Consider the following 15,230-nt stretch of genomic DNA (forward strand, 5'->3'; position numbering starts at 1 on the left):
AGGCCTAATCACTAAAGAAGTCCAGAGTATGGAATTTATGATCTTGCATACATGTTTATAAAACATGGGTTCAGGAAAGAACCACCTCATTCATCAAGAAACCCTTTGATCTCTCAGTGTACTGTAACAGGACAACGGCAAGTTTCAGTGGGGAGGCTTCCTGGGATGGCTCCTCCTAGCCTTCAAGTTGCTCTATTTCTGTTTAGGGTACAGCACTGACCTCCAAGACTGTCGTTTTTGTTCCGGCTTTGCTTGACAGAATGTCAAGACCATAAATAAAGCAGCAGGGCCCCAGTAGCCAGCTGAGTCATAAACCCCACTCAGCGGCATGTGGCTCAAGGTGTTGGGATCCCGATAGAGTCAAGCCAAGCAAGTGGAATCAATTTAAGTCAGGGTTTGGAAAAACAAAACGCTCCCCGCTCCCCACCTCATCTGGTAGCGCAAGATACCACAATCCCCCTCCCACCGCTCAAAGATGGGGGATGGCAGTGAAGCCCAGGGAAACATCCAGACGAGGGCAGACTTTATTTCCACAGCCTAACAGGAGAAAGCAAGACAAAACAAAGCAACACCAAAAAGAACCCCAATTATTTGAAAACCAACCTCAAACTTCTAAATGTTTGGTTCTCCTGTTTTTAAGCATAAAAGCAGTCTTGCTGCTGCTCAGTTATTATCACCATCCTGTTTTTTGACATTTGTACCCTGTACCATTTGTCCTTAGGGTACTTTGGCTTATTATTTTAAAAATACAGAGTTAAGCATGTTTAAATCACTTTAAATATCTCAAAAAGTAGCAAACACAGAACTTACCTGCTTGGGCATGCACACTTGAAAAGAAACACTTTATAGAATGGCCTGCAGGTCAGCAGACTCTGGTTCTGGCAGACTAATGTCAGGAAGGAGCTATAGAAAACAAGGTCCTCCGTATGAAAAGCACTCTGCCTGTGGTTCCCTCAGGCCAGAACTTGGAACTGTTAGCAAACACGCCCTGAGAAACTGCAACTCTCATAAAGCTCCAAAAACTCCCAAATAAACATGGCCCCTCAAAACTGTGTACAAATGAGAAACATTTAATGAACAATCCTTTCTTCACCAATAATTCTGCTGAAATTAAGTCCAGCAGACTCTTCAAAGGGACCAAAGAAGCCCCCCTGTTAAGACAAATTCTATATATAGACATCCAAGACAATTATATGATGCATATAACCAAATATATATAATTATCCTGGTTTCTACATTCCCATTATCTTCATAAATATAGGATAAAAATCAGTCTAAATGACTTTCTCAGACCTCCTCAAGGATTAAGGCGAGCCAGCCAGCTTTTTAAAAGTATATGCATGTAGTAAAGATCAAAAGCAAATGTTCTGGTCAGTTCTTTTCTACTCATGGATTTTACTAAGAATGTGTGCAGTTTTCAGGGAAAACACCACAAATGACAGCTGCTCAAAAGCATGGAAATTAATTGGCAGCAGAAAGTTCCTTGACTAATAGGGAAAAACTCAAAGTCACATGTTTTGATGAGCTTATTTTCCCATCCTTAGTCAAGCATATTCACTGTTAATAATTAAGATTTCCAAATAGAAATATAACCAAGGAAAACCCAGAGTGCACTCCCTATCTTTTCTCAGTGCAACACAGCCAACCATTACTGAGTGAATAATGGCATTAACAAGTAGATTTTAGCCAATCAAACAACAGGAGAAAGGTTCAACTTGCAGGTCTCAATTTTCTATAAAAACCAAACCAAGACACAGTAAGCACAACACATTTATTGTATTAAATAAAAAAAAATCACAGCACGACAAGCCACTGCTCCACCCCCACCCCTGGCAGTAAGCCACCTGCTTTGAGCTGCTTTTCTAGCAGTGGGAATGGATTTACACTCATCCATCCACAGTCTCTCTGACACAGGGGCTCTCAAGTTGTTACTCTTGTGACCAGTGGTGAGAATGGACGAGACAGCTGGTCAGGATTAGGTGAGCAGCCTGCAGCCTTGGGACCAGGTCATGTTACTGTGCCCAGAGCCTGACGCTATGACCTTGGACTCATTAGCATTATGCTCTCATCACCTAAGCTAACAGCCGCTGATCAGCCATGATCCAACATACATCACCCTAGGGACACAATGTGTTTTCAGTTCCAGCAGCAACGTGAGCTTCTTATTTTCAAGGCAGTCTGAGTTGAGGCAAGGAGACCCAAAGAATCACACGTAGGGAACCTACCTGAACACTGTCCCTACAGGCACCAATGAGAAACTGTGGTCTTTCCAAGCTAATCACACACTGGCTCCAAGAGAGCTCAAGGAAAGCAAGAAACAGTCAAAGAATCTCCAAAGCATACATTGCAAGTGGCACAACAGAACAACATACCTGGCCATTCCCAGACTCGGAAAGTTGGCGGGGACGACAAGGACGTCCAGCCGGGAGAAGGGGTGTGTTCCCAGCACAGAATGTGCTGCCGAGAGGCAGGAAGGGATCAGTCGCAGAAGGGTCTCTTGGCAGGCATCCTTGAGGCACACCGGGGCAAAGACTCTGTGAGGAATGACCTCCTGAGTAGTGGCAGTAGCATTCTGGAAGCGGCAGGGATATTCCATGTGACCACAGACACCAACACATCTGGGGAACGACACGAAACAGATAGATGTACTTATTGGTAAATCAGGCTTATTCTGCTTGCCCTGGTGGTAAGGAGATCACGTAGACATGGACAACTTTAAGGAGGCAGAGGTTCAGACAGGCTCATACAGCAAAGACTGCATCTGAATTCTAGGTTCCTCTGCTTCTGTGAGCAGTAAAAATCACAATACTTACTGACACGCTCACATCAATTGAGGAGCTTCAATTTAAGTGAAATGGTAAAATCTTGTTTTAGAATAAACTGGGGGAGGTGAGCTCAAGATGCAAAACAACAAAACAAATTCCCATCAAAACAAAAATAATTACTGCTCTCAGTAACGTGCTTTCAAATATCACCATATGAAAAATCTCTGCCAATCAAGTAGGATTCATGACACAGAAAGGAAGGGACGAGGCTGTCAAATTCAAGACCCTGTTCTGAAATTTCCTAGATTGAAAGACTTGGACTCAAGTAGAACATGCACCATGCTGCAGCTACAAGTTCAAACTTTTTCCAAAGAACACAACCCATTTTACTAAAACGTTACCTAGGTATTCTCTATAAAGCCCGTCTAAGGTTGCTGTTAAAGAATACTGAGCATTTTCTCAAATTCACTTTCAGTATAAATTTAACCAAGTCAACCTTTTAAGGAAAACAGACCAGAGCCCAGCCCGCACCATCTGACCACTGCCAGTTATTATGCCAAAGGCGGGGCTGGAAGAGAATTCCTAGAACCTGACTCACAGGCCTCAAAAGAACTTATCAACCCAAAGAAACCTACATCAAAGGGAACTCTGTTTTTTCACCTGTTAACGGGTCTTTATTCAAACACAATGGAAAGCCTCTCTAATTTTAAATTAAAAATTATAATTCTAACTATAGGTGCTTATTTGATTCACAATGGACACTGAAAAAAAATCTTAAAGAACTAGCATGTCCCAATATGGGCAGCCTGCAACAAAAATTCCTCTCCAAATTTATGAAGTGCCTTCCACCCATCCAAGGCCAGCTAAAAAGACCCATGGGGCTATCTAAGGAAAGCTCGCCCTTCACCAGCATGGTGAACAGAATACAGCTTCCAGCCCAATGACACTTCATCTCTGCAGAGGCAAGACCCACAAAAGCTTCTGCCAGGATAAGGTGAAAAGAGGAGGAACAGTGGACACAGAACTCAGGCCGACATCTCTGAACTGACAATACCAGGTGGTAAACACTGAACTGAAAGCTTGCAGCTTCTACCTCATGACAAACACTGAGTTGTCACATCAATTCCAGCACAGTGAAAAAGGCCAGTCCTTGCCGGCACCGCAGCTCACTAGGCTAATCCTCCACCTTGCGGCGTCGGCACACGGGTTCTAGTCCCGGGTTGGGGCGCTGGATTCTGTCCCGGTTGCCCCTCTTCCAGGCCAGCTCTCTGCTGTGGCCAGGGAGTGCAGTGGAGGATGGCCCAAGTCCTTGGGCCCTGCACCCCATGGGAGACCAGGATAAGTATCTGGCTCCTGCCATTGGATCAGCGCGGTGCGCCAGCTGCAGCGCGCTGGCCGCGGTGGCCATTGGAGGGCGAACCAACGGCAAAGGAAGATCTTTCTCTCTGTCTCTCTCTCTCACTGTCCACTCTGCCTGTCTATATATATATATATATATATATATATATATATAAAAGGTCAGTCCTTGAATTCACCACCACAATATCTTTTTCTAATGTGTTTACACAGGTATGCAATCTGCTATAGTAAGTCAAGCTCATACACTCTCTACTGAAAAGCTTTCAGAATATATTAGATTATTCTGGTTGCATGAATGAACATTATTTTGCATGATAAATCCAAGGAGAAGATGAAGAACTTTAAGTCATCCAAGCTATGGACAAGTAAGACCAGTAAGTTTCCCAAGAAAAATGAAAATGGTGTCAGGGCAACAACATGTGGGCTCTCACACAGGGATCAGGAAATGTGGGCTTCAGCGGATGCTCTCTACTAGGGCCTGGGAGGGCAGTACAAGATGGCCCACGTCCTTGGGCCCCTGCACCTGGAAGAAGCGCCTGGCTCCTGCCTCCCGGCTTCGGATTGGTCTGGCTCCAGCCTTTGCGGCCCTTTGGGGAGTAAACCAGTGGATGGAAGACTTCTCTCTCTGCCTCTGCCTCTCTGTAACTCTGTCTTTCAAATAAATAAATAAATAAATAAATAAATCTTTAAAAAAATATGTCCATGTCCCACTTCAGAGTATATCAGTTCAATTCCTGGCTCTGATTCCTAACTCCAGCTTCTTGCTAATGCAAACTTTGACAGGCAGTGGTGATGGCCCAAGTAGTTGGGCTCCCAGATTAAAAGTTCCTGGTCCTGGTTCCAGGCCTGACACATTCCCTGCCATTGGGGGCACTTAGGGAGTGAACTAGCAGGTAGCAGCTCTCTCTCCCTCTCTCTCTAATTAAACAAAGAAACAAAAAACAACTTGAAAGGATCTATGACTATGACAGCTAACCACAGGAGCCTTCCTTCGCAGGACAGCCTTGTTTCTGAAGAGGTGTGGGAATACTGTGCTTTCGCAGAGTCAGGAACAGTGCCACAGGCCCGGCGTCACCCCCAAAGATGTTTTATCTTTGCATACACTTTATAACTCCAAAGAAGCTCTCTTCCCCCACCACGTCCTCTCTAGATTATAGAACCTCCGTGCCTTTTCTTTTTCACAGTGCCCATTTTCTGTGCCTTTAATCATTTTTGTGGCATTCCTCTGGACTTTATCCAAGTTTCCATGCTGCCCTTAAACCATACAGTCCCAACAAAGGCCTTGAGAGGTTAAACAGAATACAGCACAAAGATCCCCCTGTGGCTGGAAAAGGTTATACTGCAGCTGAGTAAAATTCATAAAGTTTTGACAGTGTATCTGAGTGCCTCATAACTAATGCATTTACTAAAATGCTCACCTAGAGTGGGCTGCAGCCGGTGTGAAACTGGAGCTGGAGGAGGGAATGTTCTCCCTATGAGTTTGCTCACATGAACAGTGATCAAAAGTTCAGTGACCGACACGTTGGTCAAATTTCTGGAGCCCAGATGAACACTTAAGCAAATGAGACCCCTGTAAAAGTTAGATTTCTACGAATTCAACTGGTGGTCTTCAGAAGTTTTGAAGTACAAAGGGGTTAGGGAAGGCAAGGGGGACCAGATGTGGACGTAAGCAAAAGCACCACTGCGATTGGCACTTCAGAGCGCCTCTGCTGGCAAACTTAGCACAGAGTCAGAGATCTCAGGGAGGAAAACACAAAGCCACTTCTGACGACTGGAGATAGCACACGCTGAAGCATGCGGCCGGGGCAGGCTTAAGCAAATGTAAGCTATTATTTTATCAGCAGTACAGTCTTGATAGACAAGCACATTGATAAATGAAGGGAAAACTTAGTCACAGTCTATCAGATGTGGTAGGGAGAGAGGGAAGAGCCGCGTTCCCCAAATCTGCCACTTCCCTAAGACAACACCTGCCCTAGAGCGGCACTTGCCCTCTATCCAGCTCACCGGCCTGGCTCAGCCACACTGTGCTTTCCGTTTGCATCTACTTGCCCTCTGAGAGCATACTTTGGGGCCTGCTGTCTGTCATGTGTTAGGCAGGCTCTGTAACTGTGTTGTGGAGGCTGGCAGCAGTCCAGCTGGGTTGGTGACTGCGTGGGTCAATGTATTTAGTGTGGAAGTGGAGTATTAGCCCATGAGACCATGAACTTAGGCACTTGCTTGGTCCAGCTTTTGCCAATAACAAAACCTTTATTTTGATCTCCTTCTGTTCTGCAGTCAGGAGGACAAGAGAGGAGTAGCACACACGTACCCCTTCCCCTGAACCCCATCAGCAACTGCAGACATCATCTCCTCTCAGAATCCCCATTTGGTTTGGTCATTTTCTCCTCCTTTCAGAATAACAGATGCAAGAACAGTTGAGAGGCCACTGCAGCTGCTTCTGGGCAGGAAGGAGTGGTGGTTGTGGCCCACGCCCCCACCCTGTGTCTCCAGGGAACACCGCTACAAGGGCAAAGTAACACTTCTTTCTTTGGCTTCCCCTAGCCTTCTTAAGGCCCGCAGTGATCAGTTGCACATCTTCTCTAAGAACCAATCACCCCCGAGGCTTTAGATGACAGCAGAGAATTTCTTCACTAGGATGAGCTTGAGAAACCAGGAGCAAAGTCCTCATTCTACATTTTAAGGGAAGTGTAGCTTTGCCCAGAAAGCTGTATCCAACTAGTAAGGATAGCACCCTCAGGCTCAAAAGCAGCTAACACAAAACCTCTACACTTAACTTCTGTTTTCCTTCCAACACGACATACTCGTACCATCAGTAACAGAGCTGCGTCATGCTGGCGCCTCCTCAGGTGGGGAGGTGTATCAGACTGTGGTGATGCACAGATGTTGGGTACCAGTTTTTAAAGTCCCCAGGTAACATTCAGAATCAGCTCTCCAGAGAGTCAGGTGTGGATCAGAATCCAAGGTATTATTCCTCAAAAGGCACACAAATCTGAACAAGTTACTATCTGAGTCTCGGCATCCTTATCTAGAAAACAAGAATACAGCCTGCCTAGCTTCCAGGCTTCTTTCCAGGGCTCAAAGAGATGATATTTAGGTCAAGACTCCCTGAGTTCAAGAAACCAATGGCTTCTGTATCAATTCAGGGTAAGTTAGGATATGCTATAGTAACAAACAACCCCAGCACTTCAGTGGCTTAACAAAGAGTTTACTTCTTGCTCATACCAAGTTCACTGCGGATCCAAGTGATTCTCCAGGGCATCTGTCCTCACTCAGAAATTCTGGCTGCCCTCATTTGCAAAATGACGAATACTCAGACCTCAGTGTAGGGAAAGAGAGCATGAGAAGGTCTCTCATATAGTAAGTGTTCTCTCATGGAAACAGCGTGTGTCACTTGTGCCCACAATTCTCTTCTTCCTTCTAGAGGACATAAGCAAAGTCTAGTAAACTATCCAGGATATCCATGTAACTCAGAAAAGATGGCCCAAAATAGATGTATTCCTGAGCAAGAAGAACCTCCCTTCTTCCAAAAAGGCAAAATGCAGGCAGTAATATATACCTACCAAAAGAGACAGCACGTGGCCTCGCCTCTTAAAGAGATGGACATGAGGGGAGTCTGCACTAAGAGTGTGTCGTAGCTGTTTTCAAAGGCGGACTAACCATCTGTGCCATTCTGTAGGGCTTTCTTCACCCAAAGGTACTGACTTCATGGCTTTCTGTATATTGGAAGAATAATTCGATTCATCCTGCTGGCCGGCACCACGGCTCACTAGGCTAATCCTCCGCCTTGCGGCGCCGGCACACCGGGTTCTAGTCCCAGTCGGGGCACCGGATTCTGTCCCGGTTGCCCCTCTTCCAGGCCAGCTCTCTGCCTGTGGCCAGGGAGTGCAGTGGAGGATGGCCTAAGTGCTTGGGTCCTGCACCCCATGGGAGACCAGGAGAAGCACCTGGCTCCTGCCATTGGATCAGCACGTTGCGCCAGCCGCAGCGCACTGGCCGCAGCGGCCATTGGAGGGTGAACCAACGGCAAAGGAAGACCTTTCTCTCTGTCTCTCTCACTGTCCACTCTGCCTGTCAAAAAAAAAAAAAAAAAAATGATGCCAGCTTCAGTGCCTCTATTCCCCTTTCCTCTTTTGGTCTTGTGAGAGTTTCCATGTGTCCCATGTCCCTACAGAGGCCAACCAGCCCCACTGAGGGAGGCTATCCCCACAATGCACCGGTAACAGCAATCACTGGAACCAAAACAGCATAGTGGTATGCAAAGTGATCCATCAGGCAAGCAGCTTCTTCATTGTTTTTGATCATATATAAGCACTGAAAACCCGTGTTAAGATGTAGGAAGAGAGGAATTGTTGAATCTAAGGAAGCTTCTCATTTAACCAAACGTATGAAAATATTTCACCTGACTTCACACAGAGGATTTATACAGATACTTGTATCTACTGCTCTCTTTCTGCATAAACAATATGCCCACATTTCTGCCTCTTAACCCTCTTTCCTTCCCAGTAGGGCTTTTCCTGCTTTGATTAATCCTATTTTGGTTTAGTTTCTCAGCAGGGATGACTCATATTCCCAGTGCCTGGAAGAAATGCATCATACTGCTCCCTCAAGTGTTTGTTTCTCTGCAAGTTCCCAAGCACAAACCTGAAGTCGGCCTGGGAAGATGGGACGGGTCTCTCTGAGGGTCGATCATCTGATGAGCATGGCTCTGGCATCACTTCTGTCCAGCATCCCACTGCGACTGTGAAAGTGGAAGCTGGCATCGGCATGGTGACATAGTAATGCCAGCTGGAGCATCCTACAAACAGAAAGACAAATGCTATGAGGAGGCAACACATGGCTCTCAACCTTCCTCTATTTCTTCTCTTGAGGCACGGTGAAGAGCTCATGTGATTAACTGGTAAGAGGCAGGTCACATCCACTAGAGGGGCATTATTTCAGAACTCAGGAAAGGCGCAAAAGGGATGATGGTTTCAAGGCAGCCAAGGAGTATTGGATCTCTCCCAGTGCTCAGACTGAGGCTATAAAGGGTGGTGGCTGAGGTGGTCACTCAGAGCTGCAAACACAGAAGGGCTTCACTGTGTGCTCGAGTAGAAGAGTGTGTCTTATTCATGCTGATTGCCTAGCATAGTATTTGGTATAAAATAAGGTGCTTAACTGATATTTGTTGAATATTAATTCAACAATCCATTCAAGGAATATCCATTCACAAAAGAATGACCACTTTTGTGTGATAACTAAACCATATTGTCCAAATTAAATTCAAACAAATCTAGGTTGATGCAGATCACAAATTTTGAGATTAAGGATGTTCAACCAGTAAATATTCCCAAGTTAGAAAAAAAATCTGAAACATGGTAGGGCCCAAGCATTTCAGACAAGAGATACTCAACATGAAGTGGAAATCACATGAGCCTAAGGAAGGGAGTCCTTGGTTTTTAGTTCCAACTCAAACCAATGAGCCGGGCAGGTTCAAGTCTTATCCCCATTCTTGTTATCTGTTTAGCTGCTCTCCCACTCCTCTTTGAACACATGCAAAACAGGAGTAGGGAAGGCAAATGCAATTAAAGACTCCCTACTAGTTTGGAACAGGGCTAGGAGCCTGTATTCTCCCCTTAGTTCAAAGCTTAGAGCTTTTATCAAAGGAGTGAGTGATTGATAACTTATATCACTATATTTCCCTCATATCTAGAACTGGATTCTGAAATCTGAATGTATCATACAACTTGATTTAACATAACATTTGTTTCTGAGCACATGCTAAAAACTGATATATGTCTTATAGCGAGTTGATACTCCCTTATATTATGAACACATTTCTGCACTTATATCGCCATCGGACACCACTCTTTCAGCCATCTCACAAACTCCTTTACATGGCTATTATTCTCTTTCTTGCTTTAAGTTTTAGAAGGTTAAGCACTCATGGAGTGGCTAGGGGATGTCCAGTTTGGTCAGTGAGTGGCTATGGTATCAAATTCAGTGTCAAAATATTAACATAACCACACTGGCCAGCAGGCCTAATGACATTTTTCAAAGTGCTTTACCAGTAAAAATCAATACTGGTTAGAAATTTGATCTTCATGTGCTGCGCTCCTTTGTCTATCAAGTAATTCTGAATATCTCATAAAGGTAGATAGTATCTTTATTGAACTCTACCAATTTAGGTGCAAAGTAATGCATTACAGTGCTTCTCTAATGATCAATACAACTTTAAATAGGAAACAAAGACTTAAGGGGAAAAAGAAAAATGACTTCCAGTGAAATTCAAATTTGGAAGTCATTTGAGGTTAGAGGTTATTCTTGAAGGAAGAACAGAAGGACTTCCTCAGAACTGCTCTAAACCCACCATTAAGGCAGTCACTTTCTCAGACTTGCTTAAAAGGTTTGTTCTGCTCCTCCTGGAATCATGATGGCCACTCTTGAGATCCCTCTCTTGGTGGTCAACAAGTTGAAGGCACGATTCTCAGTGGTGCTGGAGCTAACGCAGTGATGTATTCAGCTCCTACTGGACTTAAAGAAGGGCCACGGCCTTAAAGAGAACCACTGTTTTAATCCCAAGCCAGTATGGAGAGAGCAGGGACAGTCACAGGCGTCTTGATGAAAGTAGGACATGGAGCTGAAAAGACAGGCTATCTTGTGCCCACTTCCTTCATATTTCTACCTGCCCATAACCACCTTATTTTCTGTAACTTGATACCCCTTTTGATTCTCCAAGGAGACATAAAGAACTTCAGTTTGGACTGGACAGCACAATGACTGCTACATCAGAGTTGGGGTGGGAGGAAGTGGAGATGGAAGAAGAGGAAAGAAGCTGAGGGAGGAACTAAATCTTTTGAAGAGCTGAGAATTTAACAAAAGGAGTCCTGAATAACAGAATTTTCATAATCAAAGGACTGTAGTCTATCATTCTTTCTCTGAAGTTCATTATGGATTGTTTACCATGGACCACTAAATCTTCCTTTTTAAAATTTTCAGCCCCTTGGGAGTTTGGTAACTAGGTAAATAAGCAATAGTAAGGTGTTCAGGTAGGAATGAAAGCTTGAATGCATGAGGCCAACTTTGCTCCACCCACCCTTCCCAGACTCCAATATACGACAATAAAAAGATTTGTAAAGGTGTACAATGTTAAGAACAGGGAAAATAAAACAGGAGACAAAACCTACAAATACCACTACAACACAACAACGTACTAACAACACACATGGAAGAGTAGCAAATGACATGGCAGACCAGAATCCTAAATTAGCAATGAGGGGAGGTAATACCCACCTCATTTCACTTGCTAGAAACAGTCCCAAAAGGCTTTGGTATGGAGAAAGTGCTAAACTAAGCAGGCCTGCTTAAACATTGAGCCATGGAGTGGTCAGATCCACAGCTGACCTCCCTGACTTCAAACACCTGGGCTATCAGCCCATTCCCTCATATGCCCCCACAAATAACAGGAGGGCTTGTAAGAGAGCACCTCTGTACTAGCGGGGTGTGGAATAGGGAAGGAACAGCATAGCTGAAGGCAAATCAATGGGATTAGATAAACACATGCCTATGGGATGCATAGACCATCAACCATGTCCCCTTACCCGTTCCCAGAACACTGTCAGCCAGGCTTTCATCTCTCTCTCTCTCTCTCTCTCTCTCTCTCTCTCTCTCTCTCGGTCTCCCTCCCTCCCTCCCTCCAACTCTTTCAAATAAATAAAAAATCCTTTAAAGTGAAAATTAAGTCTATTTGAGTGCAAAAAATTTTGTAAATCTGTGCATATGAGGGTCTTAAAAACATTCATGGAGGGGCTGGTGCTGTGGCTCATTTGGTTAATCCTCTGCCTGTGGCACCAGCATCCCATATGGGCACCAGGTTCTAGTCCCGGTTGCTCCTCTTCCAGTCCAGCTCTCTGCTGTGGCCTGGGAAGGCAGTGGAGGATGGCCCTACTGCTTGGGCCCCTGCACCCGCATAAGAGACCAGGAAGAAGCACCCCTGGCTCCTGGCTTCGGATTGGCGCAGCGCCGGCCATGGCAGCCATTTGGGGGGTGAACCAACAGAAGGAAGACCTTTCTTTCTGTCTATAACTCTACCTGACAAATAAATATTAAAAAATTTATGGAAAATGCATGCATGGCTTTCAAAAAATGTTTGCACCAAAATAGATATATTTTAATTTCACTCTAGCACAAACTTTTTGAAGTACTCATATGCTTGCATAAATGAAAAATATTGATCTAATTGACATGATGATAGGATTTGGGGAAGGACACCTGTATTATGAGGTAAGAGGAGGACAGGGAACACTAAATCTCCTTTCCCCCGCCAGAAACCTTTTATTTAAGGAATACAAACATCATGTATTTCATAAATATAACTTTAGGAAAACAGCAATTTTTCCCACTGCATATGCCCTCCAACCCACACTCCCACTCCACTTCCTCCTCCCTCTCCTATTCCTATTCGATTTATTTTCAATTAACTTTATATACACATGATTAACTCTATACTAAGTAAAGAGTTCAACAAATTAAATGAAAAACAAAAAACAACAACAGCAACAAAACCCTGTTCCTCAACAGTAGAGACAAGGGCTGTTAGAAGTCACTGTACCTCAAACTGTTAATTTCACTTCTATTACCTTTTAGGTGCTCTATTAGTTACCACAGATCAGGGAGAACATACGGTATTTGTCCTTTTGGGCTTGGCCTATTTCACTAAGTATGATTTTTTCCAGTTGCATCCATTTTGTTGCAATCGACAGTATTTCAATTTTTTAACCACTGTGTAGTATTCCATGGTGTACATATACCATAATTTCTTTATTCAGGTTTCAGTTGACAAGCATTTGGGTTGATTCCATGTCTTAGCTATTGTGAAGTGAGCTGCAATAAACAAGGTGCTATATATCACTCTTTCATATGCAGATTTAACTTCCTTTGGATAAATTCCAAGGAGTGGCATGGCTGGGTCATATGGTGGGTCTATATTCAGATTTCTGAGACATTTAGATTTCTTCTACAGTGGCTGTACCAGTGTACGTTCCAACTAACAATGGATAAGGGTACCTTTTCTCCCACATCCTTGCCAGCATTTGTTGTTTATTGATTTCTGTATGAAAGTCATTCTAACGGGGATGAGGTGAAACCTCATTGTGGTTTTGATATGCATTTCCCTGATGGCTGGTGATCCTGAGCATTTTTTCATGTGTCTTTTGGGGATCTGGATTTCCTCTTTCGAAAAATGTCTGTGTAAGCCCTCTGCCCATTTAAACAAAACACTGGCCATGGATTTGTCATAAATTGCTTTGATTGTATTAAGGAATGTTCCTCCTATTACCAATTTTTATCAAAATTCCTTCTGTACCCAATTTTCAGCATGAAACAGTATTATATTTTATCAAATGCTTTCTCCGCATCTATTGAGAAAACCATATGGTTTTTGTTCTTCAGTTTGTTAATGTGTGATGTATCACATTGATTTGTGAATGTTGAACCACCCCTGCATACCTGGGATATACCCCACTTGGTTCAGGTGAATGATCTTTCTGATACGCTGTTAGATTTTTTCTTTTTTTTAATTTTTTGACAGGCAGAGTGGACAGTGAGAGAGAGAGGGCGCACCGCGCTGATCCGATGGCAGGAGCCAGGAGCCAGGTGCTTTTCCTGGTCTCCCATGGGGTGCAGGGCCCAAGCACTTGGGCCATCCTCCACTGCACTCCCTGGCCACAGCAGAGAGCTGGCCTGGAAGAGGGGCAACCGGGACAGAATCCGGCGCCCCAACCGGGACTAGAACCCGGTGTGCTGGCGCCGCTAGGCGGAGGATTAGCCTAGTGAGCCGCGGCGCCAGCCGCTGTTAGATTTGATTGGCTAGTATTTTGTTGAAGATTTTTGCATCTATGTTCATCAGGGAAACTGGTCTGTAGTTCTCTTTCTCTGTTGTATGGTTTTCAGGTTTAAGAATTAAGGTGATGCTGGCTTCCTAGGAGGAGTTTGGGATGATTCCCTCACTTTCAATTATTTTGAATAGCTTGAGAAGAATTGGAGTTAGTTCTTCTTTAAATGTCCGGTAGAAAGCCATCCAGTCCTGGGATTTTTTCATTCACAGGGAATTTATAACTGGTTCAATTTCTGTCTTGGCTATTGGTCTGTTTATTGTCTTCATGGCTCAATTTAGGTAGGTTGCATGTGTTCAGAAATCTATACATTTCTTCTAGTTTTCCTGATTTGTTGGCATACAGCTCTTTGTAGTAATGATACTTTTTATTTCTGTGGTGTCTGTTGTTACATTTCCTTTCCTTTTTCATCTCTAATTTTATTGATTTGGGTCTTATCCCTCTTTTATTTTTTTATTTGGTTAGTTGGACTAATGGTGTTATCAATTTTATTTTTTCAAAAAACTAGTTTTTCATTTCATTGATCTTTTATATTGTTTTCTTGGTTCAAGTTGGTTTACTTCTTCTGTAATTTTAATTATTTCTTTCTTTTTCTTTTTTTTTTTTTTTTTTTTTTGGACAGGCAGAGTGGACAGTGAGAGAGAGAGAGACAGAGACAAAGGTCTTCCTTTTGCTGTTGGTTCACCCTCCAATGGCTGCCGCAGTCGGCACACTGTGGCCAGCACACCGCACTGATTCGAAGGCAGGAGCCAGGTGCTTCTCCTGGTCTCCCATGGAGTGCAGGGCCCAAGTACTTGGGCCATCCTCCACTGCACTCTCGGGCCACCGCAGTGAGCTGGCCTGGAAGAGGGGCAACTGGGACAGAATCTGGTGCCCCAACTGGGACTAGAACCCGGTGTGCCGGCGCCGCAGGCAGAGGATTAGCCTATTGAGCCATGCTGCTGGCCTAATTCTTTCTTTTCTCCCACTATTTTTGGTTTTGGTTTGCTGTTGTTTTTCTCGGTCCTTGAGATGCATTGATAGCTCATTTATTTGGTGTCCTTCCAATTTCTTGATGTAGGCACCAATAGCCTACTTTCCACTTTTTATTTTTGACAGGCAGAGTTAGACAGTGAGAGAGAGAGACAGAGAAAAAGGTCTTCCTTCTGTTGGTTCACCTCCCAAATGGCTGCTACGGCCGGCGCGCTGCGCTGATCTGAAGCCAGGAGCCAGGTGCTTCCTCCTGGTCTCCCACGCA

The 15,230-nt window shown here is 44.2% G+C and overlaps 1 protein-coding gene across 28 annotated transcripts in view; it reads right to left on the minus strand.

The window, feature by feature from the left end:
- AOPEP (aminopeptidase O (putative)) overlaps nt 1–15,230 on the minus strand; it is a 404,877-nt gene that overhangs the window by 306,350 nt on the left and 83,297 nt on the right. For all 28 annotated transcript variants that reach the window (XR_011379142.1, XR_011379141.1, XR_011379138.1 and 25 more), the window contains exons 4-5: nt 8,766–8,919; nt 2,373–2,618 (exon numbers count right to left, since the gene is read on the minus strand). Coding sequence is in view for 20 of the 28 variants with exons in the window: in XM_070049764.1 (XP_069905865.1) it covers nt 2,373–2,618; nt 8,766–8,919 (400 nt within the window). In the remaining 8 variants the exon portion in view is untranslated. The remainder of the gene's footprint in view (nt 1–2,372; nt 2,619–8,765; nt 8,920–15,230) is intronic.

This window comes from Oryctolagus cuniculus, chromosome 1 (genome assembly GCF_964237555.1).
Source record: "Oryctolagus cuniculus chromosome 1, mOryCun1.1, whole genome shotgun sequence".
NCBI lineage: Eukaryota > Metazoa > Chordata > Mammalia > Lagomorpha > Leporidae > Oryctolagus > Oryctolagus cuniculus.